The 26411-nt window shown below is 39.0% G+C and overlaps 1 protein-coding gene across 1 annotated transcript; it reads right to left on the bottom strand.

Moving 5' to 3' along the window:
- Positions 1 to 8972: 8972 nt before the first annotated feature.
- LOC138873221 (uncharacterized) lies at positions 8973 to 25565 on the bottom strand. The gene is made up of 3 exons (XM_070151668.1): positions 24747 to 25565; positions 23844 to 24022; positions 8973 to 9177 (listed from the first exon to the last, which is right to left on the bottom strand). Exons 1-3 carry the CDS (start codon positions 25563 to 25565, stop codon positions 8973 to 8975), a joined length of 1203 nt encoding a protein of 400 aa, XP_070007769.1.
- Positions 25566 to 26411: the final 846 nt, after the last annotated feature.

Below are 26411 nucleotides of genomic sequence, written 5' to 3'. Positions count from 1 at the left end.
GTGCCAAATATGTAGTTTATATTTTTTACTTTGTGCAGGCGATTGGATTGCATACCGTATATCATATGGGGCAGCAGATGCAGAGTCATATCTCCGATCTTGTGGCCATGCAGGAGTATAGTCGTCGATTCATAGATGTGGCTGCCCAGACACTGCAGCGAGCCCGATCGGATCAGCATTTGGCACACGAGGCTGATTATATGGACCCAGCGCAGTACCAGCAAGGTCGTGGTATCCCACGAGTTGATGTGCCCGACGAGCTGGTGGTGTCGGACGACGTGGTCATGGGCGGAGAAGAGGTGGTCCCCAGCAAGGGGGTGTTGAGGCTCCTGCTGATGATGTAGCTGCTGATATGGCAGGTGGCATGCATGAGACGGACATGCCGTCTTACAACCTTGGAATTTATCGCACTCCAGTGCCATCGCAGGTGACCCCATCGGGTCAATTATTGATCACGGGCTCGGATATTCAAGGAGTGGATTGGGGTAGATACTTCCCAGGCCCGTCTACCACTGATGAGGATCGACCGACCCAAGAATTTTATAGTGGGCGCCGACTGAGTTATGGCTCCACATCACATGCGCAGGTATGAGTTTATTAGTATTGAATTTGAATTTGTTTTAACTGTAACTTATTTATTTTCTTTAACTTTATTAATTTCCTTTTAAGGCTTCATGCGATGTTGTGACAGATGACTACATTCAGGATCCAGACACGATGATGGTAAGACAATATAAATTGTTGTGAATTGTTATGTAGTTTTCTATACTAAGTTTCATATTATTATGTAGCCTTCTACTGGACCTGACAGCACCACCGATACATGTCATCCTGCGCCGCATCCGGCTATAAGGAGACTACTTGATGATGATGATCCTGATAGCGCACCCGGGTAGGAGGGGATGCGCCTCAGGCCAGCGGCTGCATTGAGACACACCGGATGCGGGACACATTGATTCGGCCTTCCTTTTTTTTTATTTGGTGTAAATAATATTTTTGTATACATTAACAACAATATTTAATCGAATATGCCCATTACTTTTTTTAGTTCTCCATTCGTTTGATAGTTTCATATAACAACATAAGCATTTAAACTTAACTTCCACTTCAATTAAAATAAAATTTAGTACAACAAACAAGGAAAACATTACTACAAGCACAAACACAAACACAAACATAGCAGGCCAACATAATAAAAATACATGAAATATGAAAAATACACTAAACACATACATGTCAATGTTTAGCCCCGGTTGCCATTTATTCTCCACTCCAACTACTTAAATAGTTCTTCCAGTTGTTCTTTTTCTTCTTCTACCTCTTTCAGTTTCACCTTCACCTTCGCAAGTTCCCGTTTATAATTTTTTTACGTTCCTTTTGTGCTTCACAATTCCATTGTGTTTTCCATTTTTCTTCTCCCACCTCCTTCAGTTTCGCCCTCAAGTCTGCAATAATTCTATTGCTTTCTTTTTCATGTTCCGTTGTCTTAAACACACATTATGAAGATACTGCAATTGTTCTCTGTAGCATTCCTGATAACATGGTTCATCAACCCATTCCTCAAAATCACAAATAGGTTCGCCGGGAACCTTGTAAAACTGGTTCATATAGTGCCAGTAGCGGCGTCCAACTTCACTACCGTCCCAACAATTTTGCATCAAACATGCTTTTCCACACTTGCACTTTGGTGGACGAAGAGGTTGAGCTATTTGTGAAATATTTGCTTTTAGTAAAAAAACCTTACTTTTAATGAAACATTTACTTTTAGTAAATTTTGAGCACACAAAATAACTACAATGAGCCCGTTATTTATAGGCAAGACAACACCCACATAATGTAGTGTTTAACTGCTCTAAATACATAATGTACTATGTAATGGCGCTATATTTTGCGTGTTAAATATCATGATGTTGACAAGACAACTTTATGTCAGCTGGTCAGCTTTTTCAGTTCGACAAGACAACACACATATAGGCGAGACAACACACACATAACGTACTATCTAATGGCGCTATATTTTGCGTGTTAAATATCATGATGTTGACAAGACAACTTTATGTCAGCTGGTCAGCTTTTTCAGTTCGACAAGACAACACACACAAAACTATATATTTAACCGCGCTAAATATACATATAATTTTATTAATTTATTATTTAAATAGGTAAAACGGGAAAGTACAAATCATAATTAACAAGCATAATTTTATTTCATAATTCTTGCAACATAGACATAACAACTAATTATTACAACATCAACTCATGGGTAGTTAGGTACACTAGAAGAACACCCAGCACGAGCTTGATTAGTTTTGCCACCCAAACCAGCTGAAGGACATTTACGATGGTCGTGTCATGTTTGCGAGCATATACCACATTTGCGCGCATAAACGGTATCACTAATATCCATTTGGTTCTGTATAGGCGTGCTCTTCTGCACCTGTATTTTACGCAAATAGGACTTGTTACACGCCATTTTAAATAGTTCCGGAGGCCAATGATGCTCAGTACCCACTGGCTGCAACTGACCACTATATGTGTTTAGGTACTTGGAAACAGTATATTGTTGATCAACATAGTTGGTCTCTGCATAACCAACACGTTGAAAAAACTTGATGGCATGTGAGCAAGGCATGTGGTAGATGGACCATTTCCTAAAAGAGCATAACCTTGCTGATTCATTTATAGTATGTACATTATTACCCCGATTATTATGGATAGCGGTGCGAACTTCAAAAACACCTCTTTCGTTATCATACTGCAAAAATGAATGCCAATGTGCTCGTCGTCTGTATTTCTAAAATCTCTGCATCGGCGCTGGCATAAATTCAACACCCCTTTCCATCAATTCCGTTGCAACTGCAGACCGTTCAACAAACCTCTCCGCCATCTGCTTGAACGACATCCGCACCATGGCTATGACGGGCAATCTCTCTTGCCGACTTCAGTAACCCGTTGAAGGACTCTAACACGTTTATAGTAAGAATTCTCCATCGTCTACCACCATCCGCATGCAAAGTCCACTTTTCCGGGTGATGTCGCATTAACCAACAATAGGCTGCCTCGTCTTCTTGCCTGATAGAATCCATATGCCTCCGGAATTTATGATGTTGGTGGTTTGTTGCTGCCATCCATATCAAATCATGTAGATCCTTGTTGGGATGTGCCTTCTAGAAATTGACCTTAAAGTGCCTCACACAGTAACGGTAGTATGCATAAGGTTCTTGCCATGCAGGCAAGTTCTCCACAGAACTTAATATACCACCGTGCTGATCAGATATTAGACAAATACCTGAACGCTGTTTGACAACGTGCTCTTTAGGTGGTTCAAAAACAGCATCCACGTCTCTGTGCTTTCAATGGCACAAACATCAAAAGCTATTGGAAATATCTGTCCATTAGCATCCACTGCCACGACTATCAATAGCTTGATATCGTACTTTCCATAGACATGAGTTCCGTTTATGGATATTATGGGCCGGCAATGCGAAAAACCATCAATTGCTGGCTTAAACGCCCAGAACACGTAATTGAATATGTATTCTGGTGTTCCCGTACTCCGCTCAAGCTTCCATTCAACAACTGTCCCGGGGTTAAAGTGCTGCAGTGCGGCCATGTACTTTGGTAGAGATGCAAATGACTTATCCCAATTACCGTAGATAATTTCAAACGCTCGTTTGCGCCCGAAAAATGCCTTTCTTTTTGTAATGGTATGGCCATATTCCTAGTGGACTGATGTAATGCACTCTTTGATTTTATACCTTATGGACGCTTCGAGGTGCGGAATAAGTACAAGAGAAATCAAGTCAATATCCAAGTTGAAGTGATTCCCGTTGAATGTGTCCATTTCGCATGTGTGGGTGGAAATGTATTTACCCACTTTCCACATACCTGTCTTCTTCTTGGTCACATGTAACATCTAATTACATGGCCAAAACCACCTGCGGCAAACAGCCTTGTATACCATCGAACTTGACTCCTTACGTTGTGCATTTTACAAGCCCTACTTACGCGCGCTTTATCAGGAAAAAACATCCCCTTTGCAAGCACCGTTGGTCTAGACTCATCCCACATTGCTGTCCGGATTTCATCAAAATCTCTTGTGAGAGCTTCCACACTCGGCACGGTTGGCAAGTTATCAATGTAAGGAATCTCTCTTGAATGAAACGGCACTTCGGACTCGTACACTCTTCGTCTAGGGGGGTCTCTCTTCAAATCAGGTCCTTCCTCCTCATCCTGCGCATTACCATGCTCACGAGGAAAGGATGTCTCGTCTCCGGATTCATCGACATTGTTATCGTAATCACTGTTCTGTTTCTCACTCTGTGCATCTGCCATATCCCGATGTAATACGTTGTTTTTGGGCAATTGAGTGAGTATGGGCAGTTCAACTTGCTCGTTTTCACTGCACAACCAACAAAAATATAAGCTACTGAATTAATAAATGCTTTCCATATGGTTATATCACTTCACTTAGAAGTCGTAATGTGATGAAATTCCACGATGGATGTTTTCAATTAGGTGATGACTACCGGATGTGCCACTTGTAAAATTCATATCCGGCCGGTACCCCCTATTAAATATATGAGCGTTAATACAAATTCAATACACCAAAAATATACATAATTAACACAAATGAAAATTGAAGTTTACCACTCGTCTTGTGAATTATGGAAAGCAGGGTATAAATTATTTTCTCGCTGCTCATTCGCCGGCGGTGATAAGTTTAAATCAAGGAAAACTCTTTCATCCGGAACCTGTCTGGCAAAAACTACTCCAGAATAACCACCCGATGACTGGGGTTATCTCTACTATGCACAACCTCGTTTTTTGGAACGTCTTCGACCTTCACGTACATCTCCAATATTGTGATTACAAGAAATTTCCGGCATTCATCCGGAGTCCTCAGAAAATCACTCAAAGTTTCATCGTCGTCGATGTTAAACTCCGAGTAAAAAGCAACCCCTTACGGAGTGACGGAATACAGATATCTTCCGGTTACTTTAAGTATCACTGAACGTTTCCTCACACTCATTTGTTTGCATAACAACGATATCAATTTATCGTACTCCATTGTAAGTGGCAATTTAACATGATACTGAGCAGGTAAACTGTAGCCCACGGAGTTATTCTCCATCACAACCTCACCCCCCCAATATAATGAAACTCTTATTCTACGCTCTTCAGACATAGTGAAAAAATGCTGGAGAATTTAACAATAATAAATGTTTCAATAAGAGTTAAAATTTTTTTTGAATGAATTTCTATACAATCCTAACCTCTTTATATGGGAAATGGCTAGCCGTTTTATTTTTATTTTTATATATAGCGCCCAAAAAGTGTTTTGAATTATTGAAGTCAGGAATAATTGGTGGGGCCAAAAAAAGGTGTATAGCGCCCAAATACTGGACGCTATACATAAAGTTTTATGTATAGCGTCCAGTATTTAGGTGTTATACCTGTTAGTGTCAGTTTTCTATATATAGCCCCCAAATACTGGGCGTTATACATTAACGGCACAGTTAATGTTAATGTATAGCGCCCGACATTTGGACGCTATATATAAAAATGTCATTTTTTTTACACCTATTAATATGCTACTCGTCCAAAAGAACCACATTTTGGTTCCGGACTCTACATTATATGTGGTCCTGATTGCTCTAATTACAAGGTTACCTACCTGCTATCTTTTCTGATTATGATTGTCTGTGACCTAAAGCTTTTTGGTCTTACTACAGAGGTTAAGTCGCAATATCACTTTTATTTTTTCAAAGTAATTGCATACCTTTTTGAAAAAAAATTACGTACTAACAAATATTTTACCCAAATTCTCCTTATTCACTCAATTATTTGTAAACTTACTTGGTACTGGACGAATTAGATTATTAGAACAGTAATATTATATTTTACCAAAAAATAACCTTTTTTTTAAATAAAAGGTTAAATCGTTTATTTCCAACAAAGTTTTGAAGTGTAATACCTTCTATGCAATTGTTAAGATTTTATATATATATATATATATATATATATATATATATATATATATATATATATATATATATATATATATATATAGTTTGTCCTATGTTTCGGTCTTTCAGAAAGAGGATGCATACATAGATGAGAGTGGAAATTTCAACTGGGAATTGATGGTGCTAACTGCTAAAAGATTGTAGGGAAATTTTAGTTTCGCTGATGCAAGTAAAAGGGACCAACCTTGACTGGTTCGTGTTCTTTCTTTTCTTTATGCTTTTTGTATAATGCAATAAGAATACAAGATATATAAGAGGATCATCGAGGAAAAAAAGGGTATATTTTACACTAACTTCGTTCTATTATCGCCTAGTAGATAATTCATTTGATATGTTTGACCACGAAGTAATTGTGGATGAGTCTAACCTATACTTTTTTTTTTGTCTCAACGGTGAAATCTAAAGCAAGAGAGTTGAAATATTCAATTTTAAAGTGAATTCAAACTAAGGGCGACTAGGGTCGGTCCGGGCACTAAACGGGCCAAGTGGGCCAGACCAAACGATCCTGGTCCCGATCCAAATAGTCTTTTTGTAGGATCCGGCCCGGGATCGGACCCATGAACTCATGGTCCCGGGCTAAACGGTCCCGGCCCGCGGGCTAAGTGGGCCCAACGCATATTTTTTTTTATAAATTAAATAGAAATAAGAGACAAAAAGATGTCAAAAAAATATCTAAGGCAATGCTTTGTAAATTTTATTATAGAATTGTGACCTAAATTTTTTAATTCAAATTTAAAGTCTAAAGACAAAAATATTGTAAAGAAATATTCAAAGCAATGCCTTGTAATTTTATTATAGTATTAAAAAAATATAGCAATATCTTTCTTAGTCTTCCTCCCCCTTATGGAATGAGCACAACAAGGTGCTCATACCACCATTGAAAAGAAAAAGAAACTAATCAAGATGTGCCAAAATACAAGTTACATAATAAAGACTAATTTTTGTTCATACAAGTGACATAGTATCTCTTACAAACTTCATAAATCCATCAAGGTCCGGAGGAATTTTCGTTGGTGGTGACGGAAAAGTAGCTTGGTCATCGCCGCTTCCGGGCGATGCAGTATCCTTCGCAAGTTCAGCTAGCATTTCTTCGTAAGCTTCGTCTTCCTCTGGTTGTGATTTAGCAAGTCCAAAATTTCTTCTTTCCGAACGGATCCAATCTCTGAAAAGTACTGATTTTTCCAAGCTTTCCCTCATAGACTCTCTATAATCACCGAGTTGAAGTCTTGCTTCACTGAAAGCACTCTCCGATGACACTATTGAAGCTTGAATAGTTAAAATATCTCGGGCCATCCTTGAAAGAACCTGAAAGTGTTTTTCTTTGTCCTTCCACCATTCCAAAAGATTAAATGAGCCGTCGGGATTAACTTCCTCAATTCCCTGCAACAAATAAACTTCAAGCTCTTTTAGTTGTGAAAAATCACTACTACTAGAACCTTGAGAACTCCTAAACCTCACCCAAGCACTAAGTGATCTTACTCCCACAATTCTTTTATATGATTGAGAATCAGAAGAAGATGAAGTTGAAATATTTGGTCTAGCATGATTTAATGCAACTTGATAAATAATTTGAGCATTTATTTTAATTGAGGCAATTGCTTCTGGGAGTTTAGACAACTCCTCATCTTCAAGTGCTAAACCATTATAAACAGTTTCATACCAAAATTGAGGACCTTCTAATTTCATACAAGGATTTAACAAAGCAGCAACACCATAAATATGGGGAATAGGGAAAAAATTTGCAAGTTCTGCAATATGAACTAAACAGTTAGAAATAATAGGATAATATTGCCCAAAAAATTCATTTGTAGCAATATGAAACTTTCTAAAAAATACAAGCATTTTAACATTAGTTCAATCCGCATTCGTAAGGTACTCATCATCATTACTTGCATGAGCATTAAGCGTTTAGTTTATGGGGTTTCTATACATATGCAACAACTAAACTTTCATACATGTAATTCTATCTAGTTAGACAAGGTTTTGGAACCTTTCTTTATCTTAGGCCAAATTCATAGCATCTTTTAAAATATTCTCTAAGTCTACTTCTACGGTTTGAATAAAAAAGCCAGTTAAGAGCCATTTTAACCTTTTCAATTTTAATATTTAAAATTCTCATACCGTCACCAAAATTAAATGGTAAATATGACAAATACATCTAACATGAAAAATATTAATAAATGCAGGACTTAGTATAGTGTTAAGCAAGCCTATAACATTTGTATTACTAGTAGCATTATCCATTGAAACTGGTATTATTTTATTACTAATGCAAAAATATCTGCAAATATCCATAACTGTGCTAGCGATAAACTGCCCTGTATGATGTGAATTAATTATTCTATAAGCAATAATGCGTTTTTGCATTATCCAATCCTCATCAATCCAATGACTGGTAACAGTAACGTAATCACAATCGTTGCCACTTCTACCAATATCAATTTCAATAGCAACACGAAAATTTATATGAGTAAATAAATAGAGCAAATATTGTTCATATTCATGTTTATATTTATCAATATCGCTCTTTACGGTTGTGCGAGAAAAACCTTTATAAGTAAGATTAAAAAAAATTCTAATATAATGCACAAAGTTAGGATCAGAAGAAAAACTATAGGGTAAGCACATAACAGTTACCATTTTTGCCAATTCTTCCCAATCTATTTTTGGATCATAATATAAAATACCTCCGGTAACAGTGTTAATTCCCGGTTGAAATTGATTTGAACCGGTGCTAGGGTCAGCCTGGCTAGAAGTAGGTACACTTTTTCCCTCCGCCAAAACTTTCAGATTAAGATATCTAACTCTATCTTGAGGGTGTTTCAATATGTATCTAGCCAAAGTTCCCGTTCCCCCTCGAGATCCAAAATATTTAAAAGCTAACTCCATGCCACAAGTTTTACACTTAGCCTTATTTTGAGAAATTAGTTGAGTAAAAAAGGGTCAAACAGGAGATGTTTCCATCCGTTTGGTAGGTTGTCTAGAAAAAATAGGGCCAGTAACAAGAGTATAAGATGGGGCATCATTTGGATTAGCAGGGTTATCACTAGTTGGGTTAACATCAGGAACAGGACTAGTGGGTGTATCATCATCCGGTTGAGTTTTATCAAAATCTATTTCCTCATCATCATTTTCATCATTAGTTGGACTAGAATAAAGAGCATTCATTAATTCATGGTCTAACTATTCACCAGCTGCAATATCATGGCAAAATTGACTCTCAGTAAATTGTAATAAACTATTATCACTATCAAGAATAGCATGTGTAGGACGGATATGGGGTTTGGTTCAGGGAGTCGGGGGCAGTGGAGGAGGAACAGATTGACCATTAGATTCGCCACTTTTGAATTTTCCCTTATTGTTACCAAAAAGTATTTTTAAGGAAGCCATCTTAATTAATCAACTATAGAAAATAAATAAAACAAACAAAACTATAATATTAAAACTTAAGAGTTGGAATGAATTTACCGAATTGACAAACAACTTGTTGAAAATTGATTATCGTTGAAGACTTGAAGACTTCAATTCACCAACTTCACAATTTTTTCACAAATTGTAACAATAAAGTAAGCAATAGTAGCAATTATAGAAGAAAATTAGAGAGAGATTGTCACACCTCCTTTTTACACACCTGAGGGGTATAAGGGAGTTTTTCCAATTTAAGTGACATTATTCGAAATGAGATTATTTATTTAATTCTAGAGTCGCCACTTAGAATATTTTAAATGGTGTCCCAAGTCACCGGTTTATTTTAAATCCCAAATCGAGGAAATTTCGACTTTCCTTTTTGAAGCCTACGAACCAGAAATTCTAAGTAAGGAATTCTGTTAACCCGAGAGAAGGTGTTAGGCATTTCCGGGTTCCGTGGTTCTAGCACGGTCACTTACCAATTTATACTCGACTTAAATTGTCTAATTACTTATTTTAGAACCTATGTGCAATTATCTTTTTACCGCATTTAAATCACTTGATTTATTCGTAATTAAAGAATTGAGTTACGCGTACGTATACTCTTTTCCTTTGGCACGTCAAAAATCATGTCACGCGAACGTGTCCACAATTAATAATGCTTCGTTGATTCATTAGGAAAACTTGGTTAAAGGTGCGCGAACGGATCCCTTAAGTCTTTTAAGAGTTAAATTTGCAATCATATTACACGAAAGTATATATAATCGCAATACTAATCTAAATCGGGCCTAAAGCAAATTACGATTGTTCAAATTTTTAAAAGCAATATTTGTGAGGGCCATGGATGATTTAATTTATTTATGGCACACCTCAAACATTTTCTATAAGTGTTAGTTCTTAATCTAATCTTACAAGTGCCATGAATTATAAATTTTGTTTGGCATGACACACCTCACTTATTTTAACAAAAGGAAGTTGCGTTTTTATTTTAACAATTAATCACGCTATATTAATTATTAAGAAAGTTTTGCCGAAGTTGCGCGAATACATACCTCAATTTATTTTATAATCATAATTATATCACGCGAACGTGTACACAATCACGATGGTTTATTTATTAATCATGCCTAAAGCATGCTACAAACATTTGTCATTTTATATCTAAGTCGTGAAGTTAATACGGGGGCCACAAATGATAAAATTGTGAATGGCACACCTCAAGCTATATAAACTAAAAATTAATTAATAGCCCATGGAAACCCATTTTTATTATTAACAAAAGTTTGATCGAAGTTGCGCGAAGACATACTCCGAATTGATTATTAAAATCATGATCATGTCACGCGAACATGTACACAATCACGATAATTGCTAATTCAACTGCAATGACTAACTAAATTACAGAAACTACATATCCTCCAGTCCAAGTAATTATCAAAACATAACTCGTGGAAGATTATTATAGAATTCCTTTTGTGAAGATGAAACAGTGTAAAAATCACATATTGCACTTCTTAAAGCACTTGAAAGATGGAAAAATGCTAAACATTATAGAAAAGAAAGAGCTTTCTGTTGGGAAAAGTTCTTGTCTCCTGTGTATATCATTAATCAAAAAAATCACAAATAAGTGTCATCACAATATGTATACGTCTTCCAAATGACACTTATTACAATATTACAAAATGTATATATTAACAATTACTTTATATGGAGGTCGCCGGAATTTCTCGAACTAACTGAAGTCCCACGAATTCCTGTTCTTTCTTTTGTTGTGTGTGTGTGTGTATCTGTTTCCAACAGTGAGGGCGAAGAAGACGAAATAGTGGTCATCTGGGGTGGGGTTCATGACCTTGTATTTTTCAATGGATGCCCGTGTATATCTAGTGTATATCAAGAGTATCTCTAGTGTATATAGAATGTATAGGGACTGTATATCGAGTGTATACCCCCTTCTCCTTTAAGAAGAAGCCATCCCTTTTTTTCGTCTGTGTTTTGAACTTCTCCTCTCGTTTCTTCTTACTTGAATTTTTTTTCTCTCCCTTTTTCTTCTTTTTATTTGTGAAGTGTATTATATAGATGTGTATGTGTGTTTTTGTGTAAGATCGTGTGTGTATGCCAGTGATTGTGTGTGTGCGCATGATGTGAGACGTGAGGGACTGAGCACTAACATGAGGAAGTGGGGATTGGGACATGACCACTAACACGAGGAAGTGGGGAAGTCACTAATATGAGAAAGTGGAAAAGTCACTAATATGAGGAAGTGGAAAAGTCACTAATATGAGGAAGTGGAAAAATGGGAGTTAGGAGGAGAAATCGTGGGGCGGTTGAGGAGATCATGGGTAAAAGGGATATTATTTTGTATCTTTCTTAATTTACTGATTCTTGTTCTTCCGTTAGTTTATTATTTATTTTATTTTAACTTTTCTTGGCACCCCCTTTTTTTCTAAAGTAAAACATATTAAAAGTAAGATATTTTTTTAAAAAAATATTAAGATTAGACCTAAAAGAAATATTTACACTAAACTAGTATAAAATTTGAGTGCGGTAAAAAATTAGGTGTTCACAGCTACCCCTCTTTGCTCGGAAACACGAAGAGTTTTCGGGAAAAGATAAAGTGAACCATGTGACTAATTTTTTGACCATATTGGTATTCAAAAGAGGAAAAAAATAAATAAAAAGAAAAGGTGCAACCGAGTCCTGGTTTTGGATAGCCCACATATCCCGGATTATAAGGGAATCAGGTCGCGTGTAGTTCAGAAATGGATGAGGTGATGAAGTGATGTTCGAGAGTCGAGTGAGGTTCCGTCCGAGGCTTCGATCCGCAATCCTGATGTTACATCAAAAATCAAAACATGGAAAAAACTAGTTAAGCCTATCAACTATGAGTTACAAGATTCCTATCTATAAGTCTTCTGAAGCTAGATCTTGAGTCTTGAATGGTTCTTCATGCAGACTTTGGATTTGAATCTTGACGCTTGCTAGTTGCAGGTGCTAGCCCGTTCTTCTTCAGATTTTCGGATCAAGACCGGACATGTAGTGCGTGTCACCTTAACCATGTCTTGAGAATCTCACATCTTTCATCAACTTCTGCATTTGGATTCACTTCTTGCCTTTCTCTTTCTTTTTTTTTGGATCGTGACTAACTTTTGTTGATTAGCTCGGACTGTTGACTCGCATTCTTGCCGCGAACTTCTTTTGTTGTTGACTTTAATTGTAATCTGAGATGTTTTCCCTTTCCTCCAAGTAGATGCCTGACCGCTGAACTTGAATTATACTCCCATGCTCTCCAGGTGGGCTCCTGATTGCTGAAACTTGAATTGTATTCCCTTGCTCTCCAGGTGGGCGCCTGATTGCTGAAACTTGAATTGTATTCCCTTGCTCTCCAGGTGGGCGCCTGACTGCCGAAACTTGATTTGTATTCCCTTGCTCTCCGGGTGGGTGCCTGATTGCTGAAACTTGAATTGTATTCCCTTGCTCTCTAGGTGGGCGCCTGATTTCAACAAAATAGACAAAAACAAAGAAACATTTCTGCCCCAGTTTGGTAGCTGGGCATATATATAAGTGTAAACTAAATCATGTTACCAAATATCAGTAAGAACTTGAAAGCTGAAACTTGAATTGTACTCCTTTGCTCTCCAGGTGGGCGCCTGATTGCTGAAACTTGAATTGTTGTTCCTTGTTCTCCAGGTGGATGCCTGATTACTGAATCTTCAACTGTTTTTCCTTGTTCTCCAGGTGGACACCTGATTACTGATACTTCAACTGTTGTTCCTTGTTCTCCAGGTGGACGCCTGATTGTTGATACTTCAACTGTTGTTCCTTGTTCTCCAGGTGGACGCATGATTGAAGATATTTCAACTGTTTTTCCTTGTTCTCCAAGTGGACGCCTGATTGCTAGTACTTGGTCATGCTCTTATCTTTAACATCCGTGTTGTTCTCCCTGTTCTTCAGATGCGCGCCTGACTTCAGCAAAAATAGACAAAACAAAAGAAAATTTTCTGCCCCAGTTTGGTAGCTGGGCGGATCTGTGAGTGTTAAACTGAATCATATTACCAAATATTACTAAGAATTTGAAAGCTAGGTCCCATTATCCAGGGGGTCCTAACAACTCTTAACTAAATGACAATTTTAAATCTAAGCTATATCTTTTAAAAGTATGACTTCTACTAAATTTTATTATCTAAGAAGGTCTTAAACTACTCCCCATTATCCGGGAGAGTCCTGACAACTCATAATTAACGACAATTTTAAAGCTAAATTATATCTACTGAAGGTATGTCTTATGCTAAATCTTGTTATCCAAGCCAGTTTTAAACTACGTTCTATTATCTAGGAGGGTCCTGACAATAAAAAATCAAGTCTTATCTTAAGAGTAACAATTTTACAGCTAAATTGTACTCTCTTATAACAACACTTACTTATCTAATGGAATGCTTAAAGTTACGTCCCATTATTCAGGTGGGTCCTGAAAACTCTTATGCGAACTTTGAAGCCAACTTATATCCCTTTTGGTGCACATTTGTCCTATATTCACTACTTATGTTTTTTTTGGATTTTAACCTAGGTCCCATTTTCCAGAAGGGTCCTGAAGTTTCGAATTGAGTCTTGTCTTAAAAAAATGAAAAATTCAAACCAACTTATATTTTCACGAAGTAGAGCTTATGCTAGATCTTGTACTCATGAATGTTTTGAATTAAAGCTAAGTCCCATTTTCCAGGAGGGTCCTGAGAATTTATAGGATCAAACCTGCATGGTACTTGCTTTCCTTACAGGGTGCTTCCTGAAATAAATGCCATCTTTGCCCCTGTTTCAAATCAAAGAAAATCTTGTTAGTTTAAAATGTGGTGGTTAGTTGTGGCATTCTTGCTGGGCATGGTTTTCTCTTTGCCATGCTTTGCTTCAACAGACTGCCTTGAACTGGTCGAAAGGACTGTTTTGACCTCATGACTAATCCTTAACTTCAGGATCCCCAACTATTGTTTTTCACTTCTGACCCTTTTATTCGTAACCATACATCTCTCATGACATTACTGAACCATTCCACTGATTTATCCTTTGCTTACACCCTAGGTCCCACTTTTCATCATACTATCTCCAACATGTCCTATCCGTATTTTGCTTTGTGCAATTTTGAATCTGGTAGTACACTTTGATATTCCTTCTTATTTGTTGGAACAAGGCTAACCTTGGAAGAGCTTTAGAGGAGTAAAAATTAACAGCAATGAAATGCGACGATTTTGAGAATTAAGAATAAAGAAGAAAATCCAAATTTGGATAACTGTTGGAGATAGGAAAAAGGAACTTATCTGAGTGGAGTCACTGGCACCAATGATCATGGTAAGCATTTTGGATTAATCAGCCCAGTCTATTTAACCAATCTCCTTTCCAATTGTTTTACTTTGTTCTCCAAGATTTCCACAACCCAATTTTACTTCCCGCCAACTTACGGACCTTGTTCGACTTGCAGTGCCCCGAAAGGTTTTCACCGACAAACCTCTCTCATTCGTTTGTTCCTCAATTCCTTATCGCCTTATGGTGCCCGCGAAGGTTTTCATCGATAAGACTCTCTTATTTTTACTTTCTCTCAGCTTTCGTCGCCTCATGGTGCCCGTGAAGGTTTTCACCGATAAAACTCTCTCATTTTTACTTTCTCTCATCTTTCGTCGCCTCATGATGCCCATGAGGGTTTTCACCGATAAGACTCTCTCATTTTTACTTTCTCTCAGCTTTCGTCGCCTCATGGTGCCCATGAGGGTTTTCACCAATAAGATTTTCTCATTTTCATTACTTTTCCTGCTTGGACCAGAGTGTTATCCTGATATGAATCACCTCTATTTGCTCAACTTGGCATCTCTCGAAGACTGATCGGAAGGTCTTTCTTTGGACCGTAATGTGGGCTTTTGGATGGGGTTAGAAAGAAAGGGTATCAAAGGCTCAAAACAATTTGACATGGGTTTAAAATTACAACTCTTGGAATCACATTTCTTATTACAAGTACAACTTCTGCCCCAGTTTCTTGCTTGGGGATCTTTTGATATTTTATTTTACTATGACCGAGCCGTGAGGCTGCCTACGTATCCTTAACAGGAATCAGGTCAAACGTAGTTCACACTTGAATTTCCTTGTTGTTATACTTTCTCTTTTCACTTCTTTTCTTTTCCCTTTTCTCTTTTTCTTTCTTCTCTCTCTTTTTCGTTATTGATTCCAAAAGAGGGGTATGAAAGAAAGAAATAAAGATCAAAAGGGGGAAGAAAGGGTAAAGTGTTTAGATAGCAGAACGAATTGCCTTCGTCATTTCAGTCTTCGAAACAATGCCCGGTACAAACAATCAACAATTATAACAAAGAAATCATACATAATATCTCTTGACTGCATCGGAATTGATGGCCATGTCTATGCATTTTCCTTCGATATCTGTTAAACATAGAGCACCATTGGACAATACTCTGGTTACAATAAATGGCCCTTGCCAATTCGGGGCGAACTTGCCTTTTGCTTCAACCTGATGTGGAAGGATACGTTTCAACACTTGCTGACCCACTTCAAACTTTCGAGGACACACCCTTTTGTTGTATGCTCTTGCCATTTTCTTTTGATATAACTGGCCATGACATACTGCTGCCAATCTTTTTTCATCAATCAAGTTCAACTGCTCCAAACGGGTTTTGACCCACTCATCATCATCAATCTTAGCCTCAGCGACAATCCGAAGGGAAGGGATTTCAACTTCTGCAGGTATTACTGCTTCAGTGCCATATACTAACAAATAAGGAGTTTCACCTACCGAAGTACGAACAGTAGTGCGATATCCTAACAACGCAAATGGTAATTTTTCGTGCCATTGCCACGAACCTTCTACCATTTTCCGAAGTATCTTCTTTATGTTTTTGTTGGCTGCCTCGACTGCTCCATTCGCCTTGGGACGATATGGGGTAGAATTGCGATGTGTAATCTTAAACTGTTGACATACCTCTTCCATCAAGTTACTGTTAAGATTAGCACCATTATCTGTGATGATCGCCTTTGGGATTCCGAATCGACAGATGATATTTGAGTGAACAAAATCGACCACTGCTTTCTTGGTCACCGATTTGAAAGTTTTGGCCTCAACCCATTTGGTGAAATAATCAATGGCTACCAGAATGAACCTGTGCCCGTTGGATGCTGCTGGCTCAATTGGTCCAATGACATCCATGACCCAAGCAACGAAGGGCCATGGTGCCGACATTGTGTGCAATTCCGATGGTGGAGAATGAATCAAATCTTCGTGTATCTGGCACTGATGACATTTGCGCACAAAATTGATACAATCTCGTTCCATGGTAAGCTAATAATAACCTGCTCGGAGAATTTTCTTTGCCAACACATATCCGCTCATATGTGGTCCGCAGACTCCCGAATGTACTTCGGACATGACAGCCATAGCTTGTCTAGCATCTATGTATCTTAATAATCCAAGGTCTGGTGTTCTCTTATACAAAACTCCTCTACTTAAGTAGAATCCATTTGCCAACCGTCGAATTGTTCTCTTTTGTTCCCCCGTGGCTTGCACTGGATATATCCCCATTCTGATATACTCCTTGATATCGTGGAACCATGGTTCGCCATCAAGTTCTTCTTCAATCATGTTATAGTAAGCATGCTGATCTCGAACTTGAATATGCAGAGGATCGATATAAGCTTTGTCCTGATGGTGCAACATTGATGCCAGGGTAGCCAAAGCATCGGCGACCTCATTATAGACTCTTGGAATATGCTTGAACTCCACTAATCGAAAACATTGACAAAGATCATGCAAACATTGTCGGTATGGTATGAGCTTCAAATCTCGCATTTCCCATTCTCCTTGAATTTGATGTACCAGGAGATCCGAGTCTCCCAAGACCAAGACTTCCTGGATATCCATGTCTGCAGCTAGCCTTAAACCCAAAATACAGGCTTCATACTCAGTCATATTGTTGGTGCAATAAAATCGAAGCTGAGCCGTAATAGGATAGTGATGCCCTGTTTCAGAAATAAGCACAGCTCCTATTCCGACTCCTTTCATGTTGGCAGCCCCATCAAAGAAAGGTTTCCAGTCTGGTTTTTCAATTTGCTCCAGTTCATCGATATGCATCACTTCTTCATCGGGAAAATAAGTTCTCAATGGCTCGTAATCTTTATCGACCGGGTTTTCGGCTAAATGATCGGCCAATGCTTGGGCTTTCATCGCAGTCCGAGTCACATAGATGATGTCAAACTCTGTGAGCAATATCTACCACTTCGCAAGTCTCCATGTCGGCATAGGCTTTTGAAAGATATACTTCAACGGATCCAAACGCGAAATGAGGTAAGTAGTGTAGGATGACAAATAATGTTTCAATTTCTGAGCCACCCAAGTTAGGGCGCAACATGTCCTTTCCAAATGAGTGTACTTAACCTCATAAGCCGTGAACTTCTTGCTAAGATAGTATATAGCCTGTTCCTTTCTGCCGGTAATGTCATGCTACCCCAGTACACAGCCAAATGAATTTTCCAAGACTGTCAAGTAAAGAATCAAAGATCTTCCTGGTTCTGGCGGAACCAGTATGGGTGGGTTTGACAAGTATCCTTTTATCTTATCAAATGCTTCTTGACACTCATCAGTCCACTTGACCGCAACTTCCTTCTTCAGCAATTTGAAAATAGGCTCACAAGTTGTTGTGAGCTGAGCAATAAACCTGCTGATGTAGTTCAACCTCCGTAACAGACTCATCACTTCAGTCTTGTTCCTCGGAGGTGGCAATTCTTGGATGGCTTTGATCTTTTATGGGTCCAACTCGATGCCTCGCCGGCTGACTATGAATCCCAACAGCTTTCCGGATGGAACACCAAATGCGCACTTGGCAGGGTTAAGCTTAAGGTTGTACCTGCGAAGTCTCAGGAAGAATTTCCTCAAATCCCCAACGTGGTCTCCTTGACGCTTTGACTTTATGATCACATCATCCACGTATACCTCAATCTCCTTATGTATCATATCATGAAACACCGTAGTCATTGCTCTCATGTAAGTTGCCCCGGCATTCTTCTAACCAAATGGCATTACCCGGTAGCAATAAGTTCCCCAAGGCGTGATGAATGTCGTCTTTTCTGCATCTTCTTCATCCATTAGAATCTGATGATACCCGGCATAACAATCCACAAAAGATCCTATCTCATGCTTGGCACAATTATCGATCAAAATGTGGATATTGGGTAGTGGGAAGTTGTCCTTCGGACTTGCTTTGTTGAGATTGCAGTAATCGACGCATACTCTGATCTTGCCGTCCTTCTTTGGCACAGGTACGACATTAGCCAACCAAACAGGATATCAAGTGACCCGAATAACCTTTGCATCCAACTGCTTGGTGATTTCTTCTTTAATCTTCACACTCATATCAGTTTTGAATTTCCTCAACTTTTGCTTGACGGGAGGAAACACTGGATCAGTGGGCAATTTGTGGACCACTAAATCAATGCTCAAACCCGGCATGTCGGCATACGACCATGCAAAAACATCTTTGTATTCGATGAGTGCTTTGATTAACTCTTCCCGGATCTTTGGCTCAAGATGGACACTTATTTTAGTCTCTCTGATATTATTTGTGTCCCCTAAATTGACGGTTTCTGTTTCATTTAGGTTGGGTTTGGGTTTTTCTTCGAAGTGAATTAACTCCTTACTGATCTCTTCGAAGGCTTCATCTTCATCATATTCTGATTCGTAGTCACAATCTACTTATTGAACTATTATTTCGGAATCAGATTAATTTTTAAGACTGTGCTGAGGATTCCTCATGCATGTCATGTCATTAGAACCAGAGTAAAAAGTATTGTACAGAAAAGAAAAGAAAAACAAAAGAAAAACTATCAGGAATGATAAAGAAAGGGAAACCGCATTTCATTAAATGATGAAAGATAACAAGGTTTGCACACTTCAAATAGACTGAAAGATAAAAAATCTGGATTACAACCCTGGAATAACCTAGACAAACTGAAGGAAACTCAAAATAAACTACCAAGACTCCTTTCGAGTGGGGAGAGGAGTAGCCTTCCAATTGTTAAGCTTTGTTTTTGGCCCAACAAATTGCACTTCCACGTTGCTAGAACCCTCTCCAATTTCCACCATGTTCACACTGTCGAATAACTTCTCAAATCTTTCAATTAACTCCTTGTCAGGATCAGTCACAGAACTGGGAATTGCTGTTATTGGGCGACTTCTGGTACCAGACTTGACAAATGATTTGGAAAGACATGGGACTAGCTTTGAAAGGACCCATGCCTTCTGTTTTAGCTTTTTGGCCTTTCTTATGTCTGCGGCAGTGAGCTTGAATCCCAAACCAAATGTTCCCAAGTTTTCGGGAAGAGACACCGGCTGTATGATGCCTTGCAAAGATGAGCCCAAACCTTTACCGAGTACAAAACCATTCTTCAACATCTCATAGGCTACCATGACTGATGCGTTTGGAATGTATTTCCCCTCCGAAACTTTCTCTACCAACATCGTGTCAGAAACCTGGTAGACCCATGGTCCCTGGTCATCTTCCACTTCAATGACTGGTACAATGGCATTGCTACGAGCACATAAACTGTCTTCCCCATGCACAACTATTTCTTGTCTGTCCCATTCAAATTTGACTACCTGGTGTAGTGTTGATGGGACTGCTTTAGCGGCGTGGATCCATGGTCGACCCAATAGTAAATTATAGGAAACAACTATATCCAGCACCTGAAACTCCATTGTGAACTCAACTGGCCCTATCGTCAGCTCTAGCACTATGTCCCCAACTGAATCTTTACCTCCGCCGTCAAATTCCCGCACGCAAATATTGTTCTTATGGATCCTCTCATCTTCTATTTTTAACTTGCTTAAAGTGAAAAAAGGACAGATGTTTGCACTTGACTCGCTGTCAACCAATGCCCAGGTCACCACAAAGTTCTCACATTTTAATGTGAGGTAAAGAGCTCTGTTGTTCTCAGTACCTTCTACAGGCAATTCATCATCAGAAAACATGACACTGTTTGCTTCGAAGATTTTGTTGGCTATTTTTTCCAAGTGATTCACGGAGATCTTATCGGGAACGTGTGCCTCATTCAAGATCTTCATTAAAGCTTGACGGTGCTCATCCGAATGGATTAATAATGACAATAGGGAAATTTGAGCAGGCGTCTTTCTTAATTGTTCCACGATAGAGTAGTCCTGTAACTTCATCTTCCTCAAGAATTCTTCTGCTTCTTCTTCAGTTACGGCTTTCTTTACTAGCGCTAGATTATCTTTAGCTCTTCTTAACTCCTCGGGAGTAAAACACCTTCCCGAGCGAGTCAAACCCTGTACTTCACAGATTTCTTCTTTGACTTCCTTCCCTTTGTACATCACCGTTACCCGTTTGTAATTCCATAGAATAGCCTTGCTGTTGATTATTGGTAACTGGGTTACTGGCTTGATAATAACCTAATTTGCGCGGGCTCCTTCCACGATTATGATGGGTTTGCTGGCCGCTCCCGGTACAATCACCTTCACCTCTTCCTGTTTCATTGCAACTTTGCTTAAAGACCCCTTCTCAACTACCACAAATGGCTCAACACTCTTTTTGCTCTGCTTGAGCACCAACTTCTCATCTGCTGATTGTTCATCTGTCTTGACTCCACTAGGCCGAATCATCATGACGGTCTGTGATGGCTTCTTGGGTTCTCCCTCCGCATGCACTATTTCGATCATATTTGCCTCCTGATGGGCTGGCATCAGATTCCTGTTGATATTGGGTGCTTCGAGAGCTTGAACTTCAATTCTATTGGTATCAATAAGCTCCTGTATCGCAATTTTCAAGTGCCAACACTTTTCTGTATCATGACCCGGAGTACCAGAACAATACTCACAGCTGACAGTATAGTCAAGATTCTTTGGAGGAGGATTTGGCAGTTTGGACTGTATCGGCCTTAGCATATCTAGCTATTTTAGCCTGTGGAATAGACTAGTGTATGATTCTCCCAATGGAGTAAAGGTTTTCTTTTTCTGCAACCTTTCACCCTTGAATGCTTGACTAGGCCTGAAACTTGGTCCGGGAGTGTTTTGGTAGGCTCGTGGATGTGGATAAGTATTTGGTAGGACAGGAGCACTCCATTGAGTGTGGGCAGGAGGTTGGTTGTATGCTTGTGCATGGTGGACGTAAAAATGAGGTTCTGGTGGGAGATAGTAGTGTTGGGGTGGATTGTGGTGATAAGTTTGTTGGTGGGGTCGAGGTTGATTGTAGTGGTAAGGTGAACCTCTGGATCCGGACCAAGTTCCTGAATCAACCATTGTTGCTTCCTCTCTTTTCTTCTTCCCAATCCCTCATATACCGTCCTGAATAGCCTGAGTAGTCGCTTTGATAGTCGAATAACTCATGATTTTATTCAACTTGAGGCCTTCTTCTACCATGCCCCCCATTTTACTACTTCATTGAATGACTTTCCCACAACTGAGACCAAATGGCCATAGTAAGTAGGTTCCAAAGCCTGTAGGAAGTAATCTACCATCTCACTTTCCTTCATTGGGGGATCTACTCTTGCTGCTTGCTCCCTCCATCTGAAACCATATTCTCTGAAGTTTTCACTGTGCTTCTTCTCAAGTTTAGCAAGGACAGTCGATCTGGAATGATCTCAAGATTGTATTGGAAGTGACAAGCAAATGCTTGCGCCAGATCATCCCATGTGTACCATCTCCCATGGTCTTGGCGGGTATACCATTCCAATGCTGATCCACTCAAACTCTGACTGAAGTAAGCCATTAACAATTCATCTTTTCCTCCAGCTCCCCTCATCTTGCTGCAAAAACCCCTCAAGTGGGCTACTGGATCGTCGTGCCCGTTGTATAGATCGAACTTGGGCATCTTGAAACCTGCCGGTAATTGCACATTCGGGAACATACATATGTCTTTGTAGGCCACGCTGACTTGCCCTCCCAACCCCTGCATGTCTCTAAATGATTGTTCTAAGCTTTTAACTTTCCTGAACATCTCCTCCTATTCGGTATTTTTGACTGGTTTATCAGCTTCTATCGGGAGGTTAAAGTAAGGAGTATAGGAAAGGGTTTTTGGAGCTTTGAAAGTGGGCTCCGAGGGGTAGTATTGGTTGTCCTGGGCCTGGAACATAGGTTCGCTAGTAGATTTGTGGAGTGTAGCTGGTGGAGATGCTACGAAGACAGGAGTTACTGGTGGAGGGGGTATGGAATCGGTTTAGGGGTGGAGATTGTGGTGTATGAGAAGTGGTGCCCCGGTAGTGTTGGTAAATGGGAAAGCTCGGGGATAGATCGGTGGCAGGATGATCCTGAGTTTGAGCCGGTGGTGGAGTGAAGGTAGGGTTAGCCGGGTAGGCGGACGACGGTTGTCCTTTAGCCCAGGCCTGATACATTTCGGCCATTTGTTGTTTTAATTTGTACATCTCTTCTTTTATGGCGTTAACATCCAACTCTTCTCCTTCAATGACACTGGTGTCTACATCTGGGATAGACATGATTATTTCTCCTTTGGATCTGGTTTGGTAGGGGTGGGTTGCCAGTATGCTTAGGTGTACTAACTGCTTGAATTCTGATAACAACAACCAAACTTGTTAGTGATTAGAGTTTTAACAAATAAACAACCATACATAGGGATGCAATGCACCTAAGCAATTAGTCATTTCTACCATGTATTTGCTCGGTTGCTTGTGTCATCCCAGCTTTTCCTGCCCTTTCCCTTTTATTGTCACTCACGCCTATCTTTTATTCCTCTCCCCCTTTATTCATTTTATTCTTTTCTTTTGGTTGTGGTCGAATCCTATGGAGATTGCCTACGTATCATGACCCCGCATGAATCAGACCGAGCGTAGTTCTGGCGGAAACAATTATTATTACTTTTATTTATTTTAACAAACAAAACAGTACAAAGACAGAAATGACATTACATTTGGACAATACTTTAAAAAAATGGTTTAAAAAACTCAACATGGACTTAAACTAAAACATGACTATTATATGAAAAGTTCCAACAACTATGACCACGCTTCACTCCACAATCTTTTGCTTTTAATCACTGGAACATCTGCTCATGGTGGGGCTTGACCCGACTGACCTCCTAGTGTACGGTACATCCTCTCTAACTCCATTGCAAGATGACGGGCAAAAGTAGGTGCATGCTCTAGAAACCTCTCATAATCCATCCCTTGGCAGTTCACATAACTTTGAGAGGTGTAAACAGCCAAATCATGGATTTGTGCTCTGAAGTCCTGGAGATTCTGGTCTTGGTTTTGTAACTGCTATTGGCGAGTGGTGGTTATATCTCTTATGTGGCCTTCGCGATCTAAAGACGACTCCAATTGAGCCCGAAATCTGGCCTGATCGAGTCTTGCTTGTGCTCTCTCCCTATCAATACTGTGTGCTGATGTTCTTTATTGTACCTTCTCATTTCTTCCAACTGTGCATGGAGTTGAGCTTCTGAATGTATCCAATAGTCCTTCTCTCTCTTGAATTGAGCCATTTCTTCTTCACATCTCATTACGTGGCATTCCTTACTAGATTTGGCCTCCTCATTTAACTGTATGATTTTTTCCTTAGCTTTGTCTAACGCCTTTTCAGTCTTTGTCAAGATGGAGTCATAATCTTGCATTTTTTCCATCAGATTGACAATGATTTTCTGATCTTTTCAACTTCTCACTGGCGCTTCATAGGCTTTCTTCATCTGTTGAAACTGAGCGCGGAGAGTTTTATTCTCGCTAATCAGACTCTTCTTTTCACCTTCTGCTTCTTGTGCTTGTAAGTCTTTCTCTAAATTGAGGTTTCTCAGGCTTTCTTCTAAGGCATGAATAGTTGCTTTGTACCCCTTTTCCTTTTCACCCCAAGCCAACCGTTCTTGGATTTTGTCATCAAAGGCTTGAACATGCGGTCTTTTTATGGGCCTTCTAGGATCAGGTTCTGGTGCATCATCCACACGGGATCTTTCTCAAACACCTAGCATAACCCCGATTTATCTCACCTTTCGCAGGATCTGGAACTTGGGTATCATCTTTCAAGTATTGACAACCATTCCAAATCCGCTGGATTAAAACCTCAAGGAGAGTGGCTTCGGGGTGTAGCTCAATCACTTGCACACTCAAATCTTCATCATCAGGCACCACTTGGTATCTCTCTAGCTGTCTTAGAACTCTCTGTGGCGCATACGGCTAGATACTTCTTAAACCTAACAGCAGCAAATAACTTTTTAAGGTTGACATGTGTATCACCTCTCTTACCGGGAGCCATCCCAAAGTCCACTCAATTTGACTTGCCATTAAATATCTTAAATGGGATATCCAGGCTTTCACCCCTTCTGGAGATTTATAATCTTTTATTCTTTCTTCATAACTCTCAATAAAATTGTCCTTGCTCGGACCATACGACATGAACTTGGGGTGATGTTGGAGATGTTCAGTCAACCACATTTGCAACAAAATATTGCACCCTTCGAAGAATTTTGCCCTGGATTTACACAAAGCCAACGCCCGATAAATGTCTGAGAGAATGATTGGGGCAAGAGTGTGATGTTCTTTGGTAGTGAGGACTTGTACGACTCTGGCTATGCGAATATCAATCGTCCGCTCTTTGTTTGGGAAGACCATGATTCCCAGAAAAGCCACCATGAAAGCGAAGCGACGGTGAATCTGCCAGGTGTCCTTGTTTTGTTTGTTAATAAGGCCCTTTTCATGAATTTCAAATCCATATGGCTTTCCGAACCTTGAATATAGGAAGTTGAAATAACAACACCCTTTGACAACGTTGCTTTTTCTAATTTGATTACTGATATTTAGAAGACCAAATAATCGGTGTACTGAGGAAGCTTTTGGGAATATAAGATTCTGGTTTCTCAAATCTCCGTCAAAACCGGAATATCCAGCTATTTCTTCTAATGTGGGAGTAAGCTCGAAATAAGAGAAGCGAAAGACATTGTGAACAGGGTCCCAAAAAGTCACTAGTGCCGTAATCAAATCATCATCGCGTGGTTTAACTTTCATAATATCTGTGAGAGCTCCCAAATACTTAATGACCCATTTCTGACCATCTCCTCCTAATTCATACCACCACATCTGAAGCCGAAATAGAAACTCATCTACATCTGTGAATGGTGGATTTTGGATGGTGCTCATTTTGTACCTGCGAGTGATTTTAATTTTAAAAACAAAAATCAAGACTCATTTTGAAAAAAAAAATGAATTCCCAATCAGAAGGATCAGAAATAGTAGGATAATATTGCCCAGAAAATTCATTTGTAGCAATATGAAATTTTCTAAAAAATACAAGCATTTTAACATTAGTTCAATCCGCATTCGTAAGGTACTCATCATCATCACTTGCATGAGCATTAAACATTTAGTTTATAGGGTTTCTATATTCATATGCAACAACTAAACTTTCATACATGTAATTCCATCTAGTTAGACAAGGTTTTGGAAACTTTCTTTATCTTAGGCCAAATTCATAGCATCTTTTAAAATATTCTCTAAGTCTACTTCTACGGTTTGGATAAAAAAGCCAGTTAAGAGCCATTTTAACCTTTTCAATTTCAATATTTAAAATTCTCATACCGTCACCAAAATTAAATGGTAAATATGACAAATACATTTAACATGAAAAATATTAATAAATGCAGGACTTAGTATAGTGTTAAGAAAGCCTATAATATTTGTATTACTAGTAGCATTATCCATTGAAACTGATATTATTTTATCACTAATGCAAAAATATCTGCAAATATCCGTAACTGTGCTAGCGATAAACTGCCATGTATGATGTGAATTAATTATTGTATAAGCAATAATGCACTTTTGCATTATCCAATCCTCATCAATCCAATGACTGGTAACAGTAACGTAATCACAATCGTTGCCACTTCTACCAATATCAATTTCAATAGCAACACGAAAATTTATATGAGTAAATAAATAGCGCAAATATTGTTAATATTCATGTTTATATTTATCAATATCGCTCTT

This window comes from Nicotiana sylvestris, chromosome 7 (genome assembly GCF_000393655.2).
Source record: "Nicotiana sylvestris chromosome 7, ASM39365v2, whole genome shotgun sequence".
Taxonomy (NCBI): Eukaryota; Viridiplantae; Streptophyta; class Magnoliopsida; order Solanales; family Solanaceae; genus Nicotiana; species Nicotiana sylvestris.
The sequence above is the reverse complement of the archived record's forward strand: the minus strand, read 5'-3'. Positions and strand labels throughout refer to the sequence as shown.